Consider the following 18967-nt stretch of genomic DNA (forward strand, 5'->3'; position numbering starts at 1 on the left):
TTTATAATTAAGCTAAATTTAATAGTTAGTTAAATCATCCCTTTAACAATTGGAAAACATACTATACTATCATATATACATATTTTATCTTTACTTTAAAAATATTACATAGAATATCACTTTTTAATAAATATACCATATATTTTAGAAAATTAAATCAGATACACAATGCCTGTTGACACCCAATTTTGACCCTCCACAATATAAATTAATCATTTCGAGCTTCTACAATTTCAAACGATTTAAAATAATTAGTTTTATAAAATTTCCAAAAAACAAAATATAATATAATAATATAGTTTGCAAGATTTTTAAATAGTTTTGTCACTTTTCATAATTTTTAGATAATATATATGTTTTACATAATAATTAGTATATTTTACTTTATCTCTCTTCAATTCAACCGCTTCCCTCCCCAATCTCAAAAATTATTGTATCCTATTCACACTATCCCACCCTCACCCCTTCTTCCTCACTCCCACACGTATCCCCTCATTACCCCCTTCTTCCTTAGCAGTTCAATACACCTTTTGCATGTACACGATTCATATCCATCTCTACATAATCAACATTAGTTGAAGTGGTAAAGTAAGGTTTCAACCGTATTTGAATCAATGTTTTAAATTTTTTAGCCGATAGATTTTAGAATTTTTACATTGTTTGAGTTTGTTATTTCTCCATTCCATTTTAATGGCTCATAATTCAAAAAATGGTATGAACCTTGTTAAAGGGATTGTTAATGAGCAATAAATTTCCGATAAAGAAATTTTTATTTGTTTCTTTTCATAACCATTTTGTAATGGTTGTAGGATCCGACTCCTAAGTTCCACAAGATGCAATGGGTACATTTTTTCTACTTCAATTTTTAATATATTGTTATGCTTATCAAAGATTCATGGTTTGGGACATGTAAATTTTTTGGTTTTTCAGTGTATATTGTGATTTGTTAAATATTTTTTGATTTGGGGATTTACATATCATGATGAATATTTGTCAGATACAGTGGGGATTTGTTAAAAATTTTACAAATTAGGTTTTATATTTTTAAATTTGTTGTTTCTCAAACACTTTAATGGTTGAACATTCCCAAAATCGGATGATTCTCGTTAAAATGTACTACACATTAATAATATTATACTAAATCAAACAACTTTTTTTTGTTCATTTCACTCATGAATTTCTCATTGCAGGGACTGAATCTTCATACGCCAACATTCAAGTCGAGAATAGATCCAAGTATAGAAACGATCCAATCAAGATGAAAGAATTACGTCAAGCTTTAATTAACAGAAAAAATACACCATTAGATGCACATCAAGTGCAACAATGTTGGATACACATCAGGTGTACATGTATCTAGTTAAGAGTTCATGTATCTGAGTTAAGATTATATGTATCTATGAAGAAAAAAAATCAAATCCTTAAAGAAGGGGAGAATTTTGTAATTTTTTAACTTTTTTTTTGGATTAATGATAAGATAAATACTCCACCGTCGTGATTTGTTCCTAAATTCGTGTGTTTCAATTACATTTCACATTTAGATACACATAATTACATGTGTGTTTACTATGTATCTGAGATACATGATTTTAAATATAATGTATGAAATTGATACTTGATACATCGAATTAATAATAGATGCATATAAAAAATACATGAAATTAAAATTAGATCATATAAATAGATACATGAAATTTTATACTAGACACATATAACAAATACACAAAATTAATATTAGATACTTCTATGATACATATGGATGTACTTATATTAAGGAAATCAGTTAGAACCAATTAATTTAAACAAATAAAATACGTATCTTGATTTTAAAATTTGGCAGATACATGTATCTCACGAATTCAAACTCATGTATCCTAAGTATGAAATATGGTAGAGGAAGTAATATTTAAAACTATTGGGAATCTGAGTAATTAGGACCTAAACTAGTGGGATTTATGTAATTTACCCTTAACAATTCCCTAAGAATTGAAAGTTATTGTACAAAAGTTAGGGTTGTGTATCGATCGGTTTGGTTTGATTTTAAAGTTTATCGATTTGACTTAGCGGTTATCGGTATGTAGATATGTTAAATCGTACAAGATAGTATCAATAATTTATCAGTACAAATCACTATATACTGGTAAGCATCATAGGCCAACTCAAATTAGAAACAAGCAACATGTAGATAATATAGCAAGTAAATCAGACTCTTATACATAGACAACTCACAATCAACAAGTATAGTCACCACAAGATTAACCATATCATCAATAGTAAATAAAGTGTTTATACATGCTAATACACTTCTTTATGCCAATAACCATGACCTGTTAGGGGATCAGCTCTGTTGATTTACCATACTGATGTGATATCCGATTCATAGTAAAATAATATGTATATATATAATATATGTATCAGCATGGTACTGTATCACATTAAAATAATATATATATATCGACGTGATATTCAATTCAATCATGCATCTCAAGCATACAATTCATATCATCCAGTTTTGACATGTCAATCAATAAGCAATTAGCTCATACATGAATTAAGTCAAGTCGAGATCCAATTAATCATAACTTACTTCAATCAAAGATCCCAAATACAAGCTATTTTATCGGAGCCTTGCCCTTTCTCGAAGTCTCATATGCGTTCACGATCTAACACACATAAATATCACATATTCAATTAATTATTCAATTTTCTAGGCCTTAGGGACTAAACCTCATTGTTGTTACCTTGATCATATCCTAGGTCCTCAAGTTAGAATTTTTCACCCAATTTTCCCAAATATTCCATAAATCACATTAGAGGAATGAAATACTACATTAGGAAGTAAACTCTAACTACCTATAATCATCATAATATTCATTTAGGAATACATATAAGAAATTCTCATCAGTCATGAACCTAAGGTCTAGTCTAAGCACTTAATTCTAATCTCAATAGTATATGAATTTAGAGAAGAAATGAATGGTAGAGAAGAGTCATAAATTCACCTTAATAATTAGAAGAGCCCTAGTAGGTGGGAAATTGTCACTCTCAAACTTAGAAATGAGTTTTTGGATGTCAAGGAGAAAATAAGGTCTAAAAACGTGACATGCACATAAAAACTGCTAAGACTTGCTACAATCCTGACCTACGTCTATCAAGGGAACCGCTATAAAGGTACCGCCACAGTGTCGGGGGTCCCATTATGATGAGCATCGATAGTAACTTGGGGAGTAATCCCAAACTCTCCTTGTTCACAACACCCTCAAAATATTAAAACAACGCAAGAATATCTCACCGTAAAAAATCGTTAGAATGGAGTTCTTTCAATTTGTTTCTCGTTCTAAAAGTTTCTATTAAGTACTATTCCTCTCAACTAACACAATTTAAGTTCAAAATCATCAAACACTACATCATGGATAGCAGTGGCAGAGCCAGAATTTTCAATAAGTGGGTTCAAAATCTGAAAAATAGACACACGAAGTAGCCGAAGGGGATTTGACATCTACTATATATATCTAAAAATATATTTTAACCAGGTATAAATAGTATAATTTTCCGCCGAAGGCGGTTCGGATGAACCCCTTATTGTAAGGTGGCTCCGCCACTGATGGATAGCGACGGCCCCTAAGCTCCACAACACATGATTTTCACTCGAAACTGGCTAACCTAAATTTTTTACGAAGTCTCATCCTAGGCGACTCTATCCAAATACATGCATCAATACGGATAACTGCTATAATTATGAACGGTCGTTACATTAATTTAATTAGTGTATAACTTTTCTGAAATTACGGGATCCACATTAGCTATAACATTTAGTTTTAAAATCATACCCTTTAGTTATAGCTTTATTACTTCAAATGCAGCTGATATTTGCATAAATTTTGTTACTCAAAATCAAATGAAGAAAAACACTTTAGTTATAGACATCTCAATGGCCGCACTCATATTAAATTTTTTCAGAAAAAAGAATGAGATAATTTACTATCACACAAACATATATATAATTAAATTTATTATAAAGCAAACATTTTAAATTATTTAATCAACACCCCTTAAAATGTATCAATATTAATAATATTTATCAAATATTCATTTAATACTTAATAAAATGATTTACTACCATATAAAATATATAGTTTATTTCAGATCACAAATTTAAAACACCATTTAACTAATATACCATTTACAAAAATAAATTTATGAATAAATATTGTATTTGTGCACACACCATATATATATATATATATATATATATATAGTGCTTGTAGACGAGATATATTTTGGATTTTCCAAGAAAATTTGTGGACACAAATCGATTAGAAGAAATCAAGTTGAAGGAAAGCAATTGTGGACCTTTAGCAATTGACGGTTTTGAGTATATTAGATTTAATAATAGTGCGTCAAATTAAACTAGAGGATATTTTAATTTAATTTGTCTCCAATCAATACAAATTAGATGTAAAAAAATATTTTTTCAATTTTAAAGAGGTATTCTTCAATTTTTTATATTTTCATATTTATTCCTTTTCTTTCCAGCTTAGAATCACATAAGACTACTATGACCTATTTTATTAATTAATAAAGTGAAATAGTGGTGGTTTTCTTTTGTAATGTTTTTTTTATATTACATTATTGGAAGATTTGAAAAAGGAGAAAGGGGCAAGAAAAAATAAACCCACACCTAACCATTATATTATTGGCTTTTATATGTTTAATTTAAATATTGATTGATTTATTATTTCGTGTAAGGGAAATTTTTTACATTTTATAAAATTCTTATCTTATCATCTTGTAATTCAATCTATTACAAACATTTAGAGGTCGTTTGGTTAAATTCTTATGTTATCATCTTGTAATTCAATTTATTACAACATTTAGGGGTCGTTTGATAGTTAGTTTAGATGTGAATTATGCTTGTATTAAATTTTGCATAAAGTATACTATGTTTTGATAGATGATTAGGAGATAAATTATTTACGTATAAAATTTTATGATATTTGATTTGAAATTTAGAAATTCGCATGACTAATATGAAAATATATATATTATTCTATACAGTATAAAAGATGAAATAACTAATACATAAACAATAATTTCTATATAAAATAATATATAAATTTATTCATATATTACTAATATATGTATAACTTTAACTAGTTATACAAAACGAACCCCTTTTTTAATGGTTAGAATATGTCAAGATCAAGATGGATGGATCTTGTATTCAACTCAAAGGTGCTTATACTTTGGATCACATAAAGTAAAGGGGAAAAGAAAAAGAAAAAGCAAGGATTGAACTAAAAGGACATCCACTAAAACCACACAATTAAGAAAAGAGTAGATGAGTGGGGTCTTAATGACTTTTAACCCCTACATCTTTCTCTTCTTTTTTTTTTATTCGCTATTTGAAGCACGCATTGAAAGGTCCGATTAAATTTGGATTGCAAACTGCAGAATTCATTTGGGAGTATCGCTTACAACGTGATTTTCTTCATACTCTGGATTTAAACTCAAAACCAGGATGAAGTAGTCTCACCAATACACCACAACCAACATTGATAAATGAATCCCTACTATCAAATGTGTATATAATATACTTTAATAAGCAAATAGAGACAACCAAATCTTTCCAAAAGGATTGGAGAATATACCATTTTGATGGTGGAGAGTCACTATGCTCTTTCCACCATCCTTTATTTTTTAAATTTTATCTTTGTTTGATTTGGCCACGTGACTAATTTAGATGTCATTTTACTATATGAATAATTGGTACTCTTATTATCTTTTTCGTCCCACTATGAACCAAAGCATTTCAAGCCAAAAACGCAACGTCTTTACATCAATATGAGAGATCATCTAATCCTTTGGACAACACCAATGTATTAAGAGTACTATAAAAAAGCATTTCGACTAGTAAAATAATAAAATATGACAATTTTGAGACATGATAAAAAAAATATGAAGCTAATCAATGATAAGTGAAGATGTAAAATTTAGCTATGTATTTTTTTTTTTAAATAGTACTAATTGATATTCACCCTCAGAGTGTTCTCAAAAAGTAAATATGCAATACAATAATTTGTTACGTTGTTTGAGTTATTCTCGATCTTTTTATTTTTATAAATGAAAAAAATAATTAAGCACCATTCATTTATAATTTGTGTGGCAGATCGGAGGTGTACCTAAGTTTAGTTAGTCAAATAAAAATATATTTTTAAGATTATCAATAGTTCGAGAACGATACTAATGATTTACATCAAGTTTACGAGTATTTTCTCAAAAAATAAATAAAATTAGATAGAAGTTGCTTCCTCGAAGCATCACTGGGCCAGATACAACCTTTTAAAAAATTGACTATACTTTAGTATATAGTCATTATTCACTAAACATAACCATTCCTTTATTTTTTATTTTTTTTTCTCATTTCCTTCATTTTACCATATGGTTTGCGCCAACAAATAAATCATTCAATTTTTCCTCACAAAATATCAAATTGCCTAGCCACCATGTCTAATAACGATCAGTTCTTCGTCCAAAGTGGAAACAAAGAGCATGAACCCCGAACGTTCGCGAAGGGGTTCATGCTTTTTGGTGTTAGAATGATGGAAGGTGCTGCTGCTACTGGTGGTTCATTTAGGAAAAGTGCTAGTATGAACAATCTAGCTTTATTGGATACCGAGCAGCAGCATCAAGATCATTCTAACACCGATTATGCTTCTGATGACGTTGTTCATCCTTCAGCTAGGAGTCGTGAACGTAAACGAGGTACAATATATCTTTACATTACTCATTTCACATGAATTGTTTTTTTCATTTAAAAAAATAATAATAATTCGAATTTATGTGGTTGTTAGGTGTACCATGGACAGAAGAAGAGCACAAACTATTCTTGGTAGGATTACAGAAAGTAGGAAAAGGTGATTGGAGAGGAATTTCTAGAAACTTCGTCAAAACAAGAACTCCAACTCAAGTAGCCAGTCATGCTCAAAAGTACTTCCTCCGGCGTAACAACAGTAATCGTAGACGCCGGAGGTCTAGTCTTTTCGACATCACCACTGATGATACTGTAAGCCTATAGCTTATAAAAATTACGTAATTACTATTTGCTCATAATAATTTACGATTTCTGTTCAAAATTCCACATAGGTGCAATTTGTTATAGGTAACATTTTAATTTTCGTTATACGTACGAATCGAATAAAAAAGTAGAATCAATCGTATCTAATTTGATTTTTCCAATGTTTAGGTTCAGGGTGCTGCTAAATTGGAAGATAATAAGCAAATGATTGATTGCCGGATGTCAGCTTTCCGGTTCGAGCCGCCGGTGAAGTTACCGGTCACCGGAGAAAGTTCGTCGGAGAATTTTACGATAGGAATGAACAAATCCATGAAGCCTATTATGCCAATACCAGCTCTTCCTGTCCCTCCTTCATCAAAAATGGCAGATCTCAATTTAAATCTGTCCACGTCAGCATCGGTGGCGGCGGCAAGTGAAAAATCGTCGCCGCCATCGAGGCATTCGCCGGCTTTCCAGCCCGCGATGTCTGGTGGCTTCAGTGGTAGTACTAGTGGGGATAGTATAATTAGTGTGGCTTGAAGAATAATGATTGTTGTTATTAGTTAATTTAAGATACATGTGATGTAATTAAGTGGGGTTTAATTATTAGTTAGAGAAGATTGGATATTAATTAGTGGGATTAGATTATTGGAGAAAATATTAATTAGGTGATTGATGATGATGATTGCTTTTGTTTTGTTGTATAGATATGGTGTTGTTTTCATTAGTTGTGATGATTTTGTTGCTTAGTTAATTATGTCTTTGCTTTATTTTTGTGGTCTTAGGTGATTATAGTACCAAGTTGATACTATCTTTGTCAATGTCACTCATGGTTTTATTATAAAATGTAATAAAGGGAAAAGTAATCGAAATAGATTTGTTTGTTTGAAAGTTAATTGAATTATCAAACGATTGTTATTTTTTTCAAGTCAAAATTTCTTGCAGATTAAATGATTAATGAATATAACAATTTATATAGTGCGTTAAAGAATAATAAGCATAGTTAACATCGAGATTTTTATACTAATTCGAATCATGGCTTCTAGTCCAATGACTATATATTCCCTCATTTCTTTTCTTTTCACTAGTAAACCGTATTGAATATAGTGCTTTTTTATCAGATGAAAGAATGACTAGGATTTTTGCTAGTGAAGTTCCACAATCTTCTTCTTCAATGATGATTGCTTTTATATTGCTTGGACATATTTTTGTTGAACTAAGAATTTATCAAATCACGAATTAAAATGGAGAAAGATATACGTATCTTTTTCTCTTACGATCATACACGTTTAGTTCAACTCAGAGGTAGTAGATAAATATTATATTTGTTAGTGAAAAGATGGATCCACCACTAATAAATAGGATATTTTTGATGGAGGAATGGCCAAAGCCACAAAGTTTTTGAGAAAAGAATCGATGCTACTTGTTAAACCACTCACTTCACATCAAGTACTTGTCCAAACACTTTATATGTTAGGTCCATTTTTACAAAACTTATTTTTAGTTTTATAAGAAAATTTTATTTTACGGATAATAAATTTTAAAAAAAATATTTATTTTGTTCAAAGAGATTATTTCCTCCATTTTTTTCAAAGCAAATTATCTTTTTGATCATTACTTTTATTATTTTTACCGACCATGGATCACTATTATTATACAAATTAGAATGAATAATTTAAATTTGGTACATAGTCAAACATCATATAGACGCATCGTTTCCTTCTAGTGGAAGATGTGATTCAGAGAGAAAAAGAGGAATCATCCGATGAGAAAGCTTAGGTCAGGAAAAAAAATTCAAATTTTAAATTGGAGATGTATCAACATTTTTCAAAAACTGTATATTCTAATTCAACTTAGACTGTCATACATAAATTTTAACTATGATTCACCAAAGACCACAAGGAAGAGGAAAATTCAACTCAAGACCACAAGGAAGAGGAAAATTCAACTCAAGATACATCCTATGGAATACCAAATATACAGACAAACGCCTAGTATTCCTTCTGCACAATTAGAAATATGTCCATAAAAGAGAGAGGAGAGGGGGACGGAGGCAATGCCGTTAGAAATGGCACCAATATCAGTCGTAATCACCACGCACGAATTTAGTGGAACCTAGTTGATTACTGACGAAAGATTTGGGTTTCTAGCACAAAATTATAGGACACAATGCACCATGTTAATGCTGCTCCCTTAAGAAAACAATATACATGACAGACCTTCAGTGCCTCTTCTCAACTCTCAGAAGGTGCATATATTCAAAGTCAACTGCAGAACGACCTCCAAACAAAAGAATGACAAAACTCCTCTTTTTAAGACACATCTACAGCAATACGACATCGATGAGCTACAAACAACTAGTGCAACCATTGGAATCACAAGAAGTAATCAGGAGTCTTCCTTGTGGTGTCGGGCTCTATCTGACGTGGAGCTGGGTCAAACTGAAGGAAATTCTGCTCCATGTTTTCGCCTATTTCTAGAATTGCAGCCATGTTACCACACCGATAACAATAGTTTGGAGCACTAAATACTGTCACAACATTCTTATCCTGTCAAAGTTATAACAAATAGCACGTAAATACAAAGTAATAACTAGGCAACTTCAACTTAATAGACATAAGTGGTACGTAAGTGTGTTCTTTTTAAATTTTCTAGTAGTTCGCTTGCGGTTATGTTTAGTGGGTTCACAAACCTGACACCAATTAAAACCCTCCATGACAAGCTGATGGGCTCTAGAAATCAGAGTGAGTCCATTGGTGTGGTTGAACTGAGATGCTATATCCTGTCCAAAGGTGTAACCAGCCCCTCGGGGTGAAATTCCCCAACCACACCGATCATCTGGATCGGACCACAGAAGATCGCACATTGGTCCTTCATGTGGAACCTGATAACACAGAATGACTTAACTGATGAGGACCAGCAACATTAATGTGCATAGAACTAAAATCATGAAACACTAGGAACAATGGAAACCACTGGGCCACAGGACCACATGTTCAAGAAGCAATGAAGAACAACAATTTTGTAAGATATAACCTACATGCATCAGAAGACATAAAAGTGAAAATTCTCATCTCTAGCTATGAGGAAATTGAAAAAGGAGATCCCTTTCCCATAGCAGATAACAATGTCACTGCACTGCATTAAGACACCTCTATGACACACTTAGCATTTGCAAAGTATACAGGACAAATTATAAAAAAGAAAAGAAATCAATAGACTCAACTACCTTCCTGTTCAATTCTTGGAACTTTAGTTGATTTTGTAGTTCTATTGAACATTATGGTAAACTAATACGACATAACACTTGTAAACTGGGACATATCTCTTTTGATTAATACAATTATACACCAATGGCAAGTTCAATTGAAATACTCTCTCCGTCCCAACTTTGTGATGTTTGACTAGGCACAGAGGTAAAGAATGAAAGGATGAGTTTTAAAACTTGTGGTCCAAAATAATTCATAGATATTTGTGTGGCTAGAAATCATCTCATTAAGGATAAATGAAAAGTTAAAAGTCAAATTGATATTATCTACAGAAAGGTGTCATTCTTATTGGACTGACCAAAAAGGAAAGAGGTGTTACATAAATTGGATAGAGGGAGTAATAAAACATTCGAGCCAAATATGGATCATAGACATGAGATGCGGAAAGCAGAAGCGCCAGTAGTAAATACAAAAGAGAGCATTATCATGCAATATTAAAACATAAAAACCTGAAGTACAATACCTCTTGTATACGGTCCAATGATCGTATGTTATCCAGTGTATCCAAAGAAGGCGAGAGTCCTCCATGTAAACAGAATACCTAAAACAAAAAGAAGAGTTAATCTAGAAATTTGTGTCAGAATTTTTCTTGAAATAATAAGCCAATAGAGTAACATCTCAAACCTGACTCTCAATTAGTGCTGTCAGTGGTAGATAATCAAAAAGATCAGTGAAATACTTCCAAACATTGGCATTTCCGTACTTCCTCAAGCATTCATCATAAAAACCATACCTGTCAGGAAAAGAGGCATCTCAATACCACCATACATGAGTGAACTACAGGCATATATTAGTCTCACAGCCTTGGTAAACCATCAATAGACAATGAAATACAAAAGTAATTCCTCCTAATTGAGAAGTTGAAGACCTACACTCAACAAGATACACACACACATTGTGTATCAGTATCAGTAAGCGTAAGCCCTAACCAAGGACATCTGAAAAAAATAGAAGTTAAGATTTAAATTTTAAAGTTCTTGTTCTTTTTTAAGGAGGGCATAAGCAAATAGGAATAATGAAGTCCCTTCTAGAAAGATACGATAACTAGATAGTTCCACTGACTGAACCATTTAAAAAAAAAAAAAAAACTACCCTGATATCTTACATGACGGGTTAAAGGATAAGCAACTGAAACGTATAGACCAACATATCATTCACCAAACGATGCAGAAAAGGTTATTCCAGATAATGCTACACCATTGCTTATAAACGTTCTTCTACTTATTATTTTCTTCGACTAATTGGAGTGTAAGCAGCTGGGAATCAAACTACCAAGAGATGAGAATAAAATACAAGAGTGGTAAGTGTACAAAACCACACATCCTCATACATAAAACTAGAAATCTAGGGAAGACTTAATTATGTTGCTATTTTGTTATTATTATTATAATATAATATAAGTAACCTTTTCATCGAAAAAAAAAACTAGAAATCTAGAAACAGAAAAGTTATTTTTCAATAGGCCATTTTTGCAGCTCAGAATGAATTAAATATTCAAGATCACAAAAGTAAATCACTTACACCTGAGTGATTTGTCGGCTTTCATGGTTACCCCTAAGAATTGTGATTCTATCTCTATAACGGACCTTCAGAGCAACCAAGAGTGAGACAGTCTCCACTGAATAGTACCCGCGGTCTGCATTCATTGAAAATATATTAATGATATATATGAATGCTGTATTCATTGAACAACCTATTATTTATAGATGGTATGCCAATATAGTTCTCTGGCTGAAGTGCAATGCTTATATATTTGTCCAATAAGGTAACTAAAAATGCTAATATCAAGAAATAAAAGTAATGAACGGGAAGATGAAACACAGAATTGTAGATAAAGTAACAAACAAAATACATAAGAGAGAATGCTGTTGTGGATTATGTAGTGAGTAACCTTTCCATGACGGAATGTATCTCAAATCCAAAAGTATAATAAAGAAAACAAGAAAACAATCAAAAGCCTCCGTCCTACAATCATGACAAGAGAAAGGAAGACGTGCCTATTATTTATAAAACTAAGGCAATTTATGGATCCACATATTGACCCATGTACCATATCAGACATGAAAAGTTGGGGGAACAAAGCAACTTTGACAAGTATTATATTTTTTTTTTGAGAAGGTAACATTGACTTTGACAAGTATTTATATAGGAAAACAATGATGATTAGTAGGAAAAGACTGCAGAATTCTAATGCACACTTGATGTAGCTGCAATAAGTTTCTTACATAAAGAAACCAAGGTAGAGGCTTTAAATGAGAAGTGCTTCAACTAACGAGAAAAAATAAATGAAAAGGAAGTTTGAAAAGACAACTCTTTTTTCCCTGATAACCAAGAAATAATTGGGGACCCATGGCGCATAATTCGTAACTAAGTAGATAATGGGCCCGACCTTCTCCCTTCTTTACTTAAATACTAGGCAAAGTTCGAGCCAGTGAAGTGCTCCTAACGCACACATCATGGCATTGTGTTCTTACCACTACACTCTGAAAGACAATTTTTTCTTTATATGTAAAATAAACTCGAAAGCTTTTTTTTTGTCAATTGTTTTGGGCTGATATTTCCATCTCTTTTGTAACCTCTGCATCTTCTGGATGCTTTTGTTTTATACCTAGATTATTTCATTAAAAAATGTAATTTACTGTGAAGTCTTATTTCACTAACTTACTTATGGGAATTGCCTGTCCACTCACACACCAAAAAGGGGCAAAATTTACATCGACGAGAAGCAACTAAATTAGCATGTAATGAAAAGGGAAGCTAGTAACATTAGGCCAAATTTATTACATACATGAGAAAACTAATGGGCAAGCTATGACTAAGCTATCAATTACGACATAAACTACCAAACTCTAAACTCCATCTATGTACACTCAAAAGCAAAGCCTCACAAACAGGATGAAAGTGAACGATCGCGGTAGATACCAACCAACATGGATATAGTCTAATTGAAATGAATCCTCTAAATAAACAGGTACATAGAAGTCATATATAGCCAACCCTAACTAGTTTAGGATGATAGACCACCAAGACCTTAACTTTTAAATTCAACACAAATACATAAAACAAAATCTTAAATCTCCCAAATCCATAATACAAAATCTCAAACTCACCAACATAATCTCCCATGAAGAGATAATTCGTATCCGGCGCATTTCCACCAATCCGAAAAAGCTCAATCAGATCATAAAACTGCCCATGAATATCACCACAAACTGTGACCGGACATTTCACCGGCTGCACATTCCATTCCTCCACAAGTATAGCCCTCGCTTGCTCACACAACGTCTTCACCTCCGCTTCCGGTAACGGCTTACATTCCATCAATTGCTCGATCTGCCGATCTACATCTGCGTTCGACGGCATTTCCTCACCGATCTGCGAATTCCACGCCGATCAATTGATGAAACGCAAATATTACACACAAATTTCAATCAAAATCGAATTCACGTACCGGAGATCAAATTTAAGCTTAAAAATTCAAAAATTACAACCGATTCAGCATCGGAAATAGTAAAATTAGGGTTTGAATCACCCAATTATCTGATATTTGTCTCCATTCATATGAATATTGTTCCTAAATTCTATTTGAAAATGTAAAAAAAATAGAAAAGGTTTTGTAATTATTAGAGAAATGAAATTCAAATGAAATGGAAATGCACGTCAATTCCTCTCCGGTGGCTCCGCCAGGTCAAAGTATAAAACCTAAGCTGACACGTGTCTGCTAATGAATTATTTTCCAAAATAAATATTCACATAAATGGCCTAAATTTTTTTTAAAATGATCAAAATAGTCATGTATAGAGTTGTTTTATTTTGAACCTTAATATATTTTATAGATACGGTTCTTTTTTTTAAGAAATGGTTTTTTTTAATGTATTATTCAAATCAAATATGAGTACATCGGTAATGAGATATTGAGGATTAGTATCCCACACCATTGAATCAGACATAGAAACAGATGCTCTAGCAAGACAATAAGCAACTTGATTCATTGATTTTTCTGTGTCGACTGACAAAGAGAATAAAGGTTACTCTATAATAAGAATTTTACAATAAAAAACTAATGAATCAAAATAAGAGTAATTCACGAAAAAAAATATTCAAAAACTTGCTTCAGAAGTAGATTACTAGGTTCTATAACCAACTCGTTCTACTGAATCATTCCTCTAGCCAAATAAGAGCCTCTTGCGCTCCTATGATTTCGACCAACAACGGACTAGCAACGTACACGGTCAAGAAATATGTTTTTTTTCAATAATAAATTGACCCAAGCGATCACGTAGCACCATGCTTAGATCTGTCTAACCAATATGGATATCATAAGAGGCATCGATATTACATTTAATTATGTCAAGCGGAGGTCGTTCTTATTTAGTAATCATATTATTCGCGGCAACAACAGACATCTAGGCTCCAAAATTGGCACTCCTCCATTCCTCCAACTCCTTCTTCGCACGGTACAAATAAGTGGCAACAGACACTTTATTTATTATTCCCACATAAATTATTTAAGGCTTCCCACAAGCTCTACAAAATCATGACTGCTTCCTCCATTTTTATTTTCATGTTGCTCTTTCTTTGCTCTTCAAACCACACCACAAAAATCTCCTAATACATCACGTCAACCAAAATTTAATTGAATTCAACATTATTTGTGATGGATATAACTCTTAATGTATAATAAAAAATGTCATATTTAATTTTTATTTATAAAAAAAAGATTGTTAAGTTCAAGCGTTTAACTCTGGAGCATACATGCAATTCACGTGTAAATAATGAATTCGTGAAATATTTTTACTCATCACCAATTAAAACTTTAACTATCCCCTTAATATATAGGATCGGATTTTATTTATGTGACAAGATAATGACATTATTTACTTTATCATGTCTCACTTGAATTGCCTGCCAATTACCAAAAGTAAGCAACACGAAATTCTGCTAATCTTATTATAAGATATGCTTTGTTGGAATTATGATATGTCCAAAGTAATTATTACACTCCAATAGCTAACGTTCTTTTAAAAATAATAATAATATTATTATTATATATACAAAATGTGAAATAATATTACAACTTTGTTTAAAGAATATTTTACAAACTAATACTCCAACTTAAACAAATTATATATTCTTTCTTCAAAGAAGAAGATATTCAATCTTACCTTACACCCATTATATAATGTCCTCACCGTCGTGTGACATGCCAAAATGCATAATATAAATAGAGCAATATTTACAATTTAATTTGTAGTCAAAACGTTCAAGTTTAGTAAATATTAAATACAAAAAATGGAGATTAACAATGTTAATGTTCCTAAATCAGCTCGTCGATATGTAGATTATCATCCAAGTGTTTGGGGTGACTATTTCCTTGCATATGATTCTTCAATTACGGTAATTAATTAACTATCTGATATTAAACTCCTTTCAACTTCTTCGTGTATTTTACTTTTTCATTTTGAACATTGTTGATGAAAATTCTGGCTCAGTCAATGTACGAAACTAAATATCTTATTATTCAATTGCTACAATTGAAGGATATTGATCATGAAGAAGAAGGAGAAGTTGAACGACTTAGAGATGAAGTGAAGAAGATGTTAATAGAAGCTCATCATGCTACATCAACAAGAAAATTATTAGAGCTTATTGATAACACCCAACGATTAGGAGTATCATATCATTTTGAAAAAGAAATTGAGGAGTCACTTAAACACATCTACAATAACATGAGTTGTGGTGAATTTGACGATGACGATAATAATCTTGATATTGTTGCTCTTCGATTTCGATTACTAAGACAAGTTGGATATAATGTTTCATGCGGTTAGTAACTTCTTGTTGTGTGCATGTTTGACTGAGTTTACAAGCTACTCAAACTTGTTTATAAATATATTTTAATTTATTTATGCATTTAATTAAAATTAGTTAAAAGCCATAAGTTCTTACAAGCAATTTTAAGCTCAAGTTTTTTTACTATTTTATGCTTAATGTTTTTTCTGATTCTCAAAATACTTCTCACAAATCAAAACTCTCAACTTCCTCTTCATTAGTATCCATCTATACTTCTAAATTTACATTTTTTGTATAAATTTTAAAAGTAGTTTAGTCATTTTAACAAAAAAAAACAACTTAACAACATCTTTTTTACCAAACATATTTCAATTGCTTCATTTTTGCTTATTTTTATAAATAATCAATTTCAACACATGAATATATTTTTCAGCATTTATAACTATCAACTATAGTTATCATCCGTTAATCCAAACAAACTCCATATCTAACATGTGGGAATTATGTAGATAACTTAGACTAAAAGTGTTTTTTTTTTCTTTTGGTTTATCTATAGATGTCATCGAAAGATTTAAGGACGATGAAGGGAATTTCAAGAAAGAATTGGCTAGCGATGTGAAAGGAATTTTGAGTTTATATGAAGCAGCACATCTCGGAATTAGTGGAGAGAATATTTTAGAGGAAGCATTAGTTTTCACTACCAAATGCCTTAAATCTATGGTGCCTAAATTAAGTGGATATGTTGTTACACATATAGTCCATGCCTTAAAAATGCCAATTCGTAGAACCTTAGCAAGAGTAGCAGCAAGGCAATACATAAATATGTATCAAGACAATCCTGAACATAGCAAAGTACTACTACAATTTGCACGTCTAGACTTCAACATGTTGCAAAAGTTACATCAAAAAGAGCTAAGTGGCATTACAAGGTACGTACATATATATATATGTTTAAATATTAATATTATACTTTGAGTGGGGTTTTTATCATATGGTTTTTTGAATTTTATTGTAATAAACTCAGGTGGTGGAAAGGTTTGGATGTTGAAAGAAACTTTTCATTTGCTCGAGACCGTCTAGTAGAAGCCTATCTTTGGATGATAGGAGTGTACTTTGAGCCACAATATTGTAGGGCGCGAAGATTTACAACCCAAATAATCTCCCTTGCGTCCATATTAGACGATTTGTATGATGTTTATGGAACACATGATGAACTTGAAATGTTCACGGATGCCATTCAAAGGTGAAATAATTTCAACATATATATATGGTATATAATTTTAACCGATTGAGCGATATATATATGAGTAAATATTGACTTGGTTCGAATATATATGTTACTACACAGATGGGACATAAACGCATCACAACAACTACCCCCATACCTAAAGCTACTATACCAATATATTTTTGATACTTATGCTGAAATGGAAGAGTTGTTGGCAAAGGAAAATATATCCTATCGAGTTCACTATGCAAAAAATGAGGTAACAATAATATAGAAAGTTATCAATTTGGAAATTCATACTCTCCCAGTCTCTGACTCATTTTTTATTTTTATTCAGTCCCACAAGAATGACACATTTTTATATTTAGTAACAAATTAGCTTTAAAATGTCTATTTACCCTTAATATGAAACGTTTTTTTTTTTATAGTTTTCATACAAACATCTATGACTTTTAGATCAAAAATTTCAAAAGTCTTTATTTCTTAAACTTCATGTCAAATCAAAGTACATCACATAAATTGAGACAGAGAAAACAACAGTCATTTGCCAAAATATAAAAAAACTAATAATTTTTTTTTTTTTTTTCATTGATTACGATAGTTAAAGAAATTGGTGAGAGCATATCACCAAGAGTTCAAGTGGTATCATAGTGGATATGTTCCAACATTTGAGGAGTATCTGAAAGTTGCACTGGTAACTGCATGTTATATGATGCTTTCTACAACTTCATTGGTTGGTATGGAAGAAGAGTTAGTGAGTGAGGAGAATTTTAAGTGGATTACAAGTGAACCTTTAATGGTAAAAGCTTCTTCTATAGTTTGTAGATTGATGGATGACAGGATTGGACATAAGGTAAAACTATCCCATCCCTTACCACTTCCATGCTCATTGTTTTTGCCAATTTTTGGCTAACTTTGACTCGTTTATTTGTTTGTCTTACTTTCCTTTTTTGACAATTCTTTAGTTCTAATTTTTCATATTAAATGTCTAACACCACAAAAGTAAAACACATTTTGGCACACTCACTACAACAAAAACATGAGTCTTTAACGACAATTACTAAATATGTACATTAACAAAGAGTGTTGATCAATCTTTACCGACATTGGTTAATTGTCGCTAAAGATAATTTTTGGTAGACTCTACATATCTATAATTTAAGACCACAATATTGAAAAATTTGTTTTACTTTCTTGAATTCATTGACAGATCATCAAAACCAGACAAACAAACGAAATTAACATGTTGTTGTTTCTTCTCTTTCTTAACTAATTGGAATTTGTGGTGTTTAGTTTGAACAAGAGAGAGGACATGTAGCATCAGCAGTTGAAAGTTATGTAAAAGAATTTGAATGTTCAAAGCAAGAGGCTTACGTGAAGCTTGAGAAACTTGTTGTCAATGCATGGCAAGACTTAAATAAAGATTCCCTTCAACCAATGCCAGCTCCCATGCTTGTCCTCATGCGTGTACTCAATTTTGCCAGGGCCATCAATCTCATCTACAAGGATGAAGATATATATACAAACTCCAAAACCAAGCTAAAGGATATCATTACTAAAGTATTGGTCCAACCATTCAAAATATAAATTCTCAACAATATATATATATATATATATATA

The 18967-nt window shown here is 31.5% G+C and overlaps 3 protein-coding genes across 4 annotated transcripts; 2 read left to right on the forward strand and 1 right to left on the reverse strand.

Annotated features, from left to right (window-relative positions):
* The first annotated feature begins 6386 nt into the window (after window positions 1-6386).
* LOC102595084 (transcription factor MYB1R1) lies at window positions 6387-7960 on the forward strand. Its single transcript, XM_006363481.2, has 3 exons — window positions 6387-6765; window positions 6855-7066; window positions 7247-7960. The coding sequence occupies exons 1-3, from the start codon at window positions 6507-6509 to the stop codon at window positions 7595-7597; spliced, it is 822 nt and encodes a 273-aa protein (XP_006363543.1). The 5' UTR covers window positions 6387-6506; the 3' UTR covers window positions 7598-7960.
* Window positions 7961-9035: 1075 nt separating this feature from the next.
* STPP2AC2B (phosphatase 2A catalytic subunit StPP2Ac2b) lies at window positions 9036-13970 on the reverse strand. Of its 2 annotated transcripts, XM_006363483.2 has the most exons (7): window positions 13778-13947; window positions 13437-13701; window positions 11848-11962; window positions 10951-11059; window positions 10790-10867; window positions 9750-9941; window positions 9036-9606 (listed from the first exon to the last, which is right to left on the reverse strand). In XM_006363483.2, the coding sequence occupies exons 2-7, from the start codon at window positions 13687-13689 to the stop codon at window positions 9433-9435; spliced, it is 921 nt and encodes a 306-aa protein (XP_006363545.1). In that variant the 5' UTR covers window positions 13690-13701; window positions 13778-13947; the 3' UTR covers window positions 9036-9432. The 2 variants fall into 2 exon arrangements, with proteins under 2 accessions (XP_006363545.1, XP_006363544.1); XM_006363482.2 differs by having other exon boundaries at window positions 13437-13970.
* Window positions 13971-15549: 1579 nt separating this feature from the next.
* Window positions 15550-18966, forward strand: LOC102603252 ((-)-germacrene D synthase-like). The gene is made up of 7 exons (XM_006363508.2): window positions 15550-15723; window positions 15867-16152; window positions 16676-17048; window positions 17144-17362; window positions 17468-17606; window positions 17949-18200; window positions 18641-18966. Exons 1-7 carry the CDS (start codon window positions 15619-15621, stop codon window positions 18932-18934), a joined length of 1668 nt encoding a protein of 555 aa, XP_006363570.1. The 5' UTR covers window positions 15550-15618; the 3' UTR covers window positions 18935-18966.
* Window position 18967: the final 1 nt, after the last annotated feature.

Source organism: Solanum tuberosum, unplaced genomic scaffold (genome assembly GCF_000226075.1).
Source record: "Solanum tuberosum cultivar DM 1-3 516 R44 unplaced genomic scaffold, SolTub_3.0 scf00431, whole genome shotgun sequence".
NCBI classification, from domain to species: domain Eukaryota; kingdom Viridiplantae; phylum Streptophyta; class Magnoliopsida; order Solanales; family Solanaceae; genus Solanum; species Solanum tuberosum.

Coding starts and splice junctions, on each gene's coding strand:
- STPP2AC2B (XM_006363482.2), bottom strand. CDS start 13,689: ATGCCGTCGAACGCAGATGTAGATCGGCAGATCGAGCAATTGATGGAA. Junction 10,868..10,950: donor CAGCACTAATTGAGAGTCAG/GTTTGAGATGTT, acceptor TTTTTGTTTTAG/GTATTCTGTTTACATGGAGG. Junction 9,942..10,789: donor CATTGGACCGTATACAAGAG/GTATTGTACTTC, acceptor CTGTGTTATCAG/GTTCCACATGAAGGACCAAT.
- LOC102595084 (XM_006363481.2), top strand. CDS start 6,507: ATGTCTAATAACGATCAGTTCTTCGTCCAAAGTGGAAACAAAGAGCAT. Junction 6,766..6,854: donor GAGTCGTGAACGTAAACGAG/GTACAATATATC, acceptor TGTGGTTGTTAG/GTGTACCATGGACAGAAGAA. Junction 7,067..7,246: donor ACATCACCACTGATGATACT/GTAAGCCTATAG, acceptor TCCAATGTTTAG/GTTCAGGGTGCTGCTAAATT.
- LOC102603252 (XM_006363508.2), top strand. CDS start 15,619: ATGGAGATTAACAATGTTAATGTTCCTAAATCAGCTCGTCGATATGTA. Junction 16,153..16,675: donor TGGATATAATGTTTCATGCG/GTTAGTAACTTC, acceptor GTTTATCTATAG/ATGTCATCGAAAGATTTAAG. Junction 18,201..18,640: donor ATGACAGGATTGGACATAAG/GTAAAACTATCC, acceptor TGTGGTGTTTAG/TTTGAACAAGAGAGAGGACA.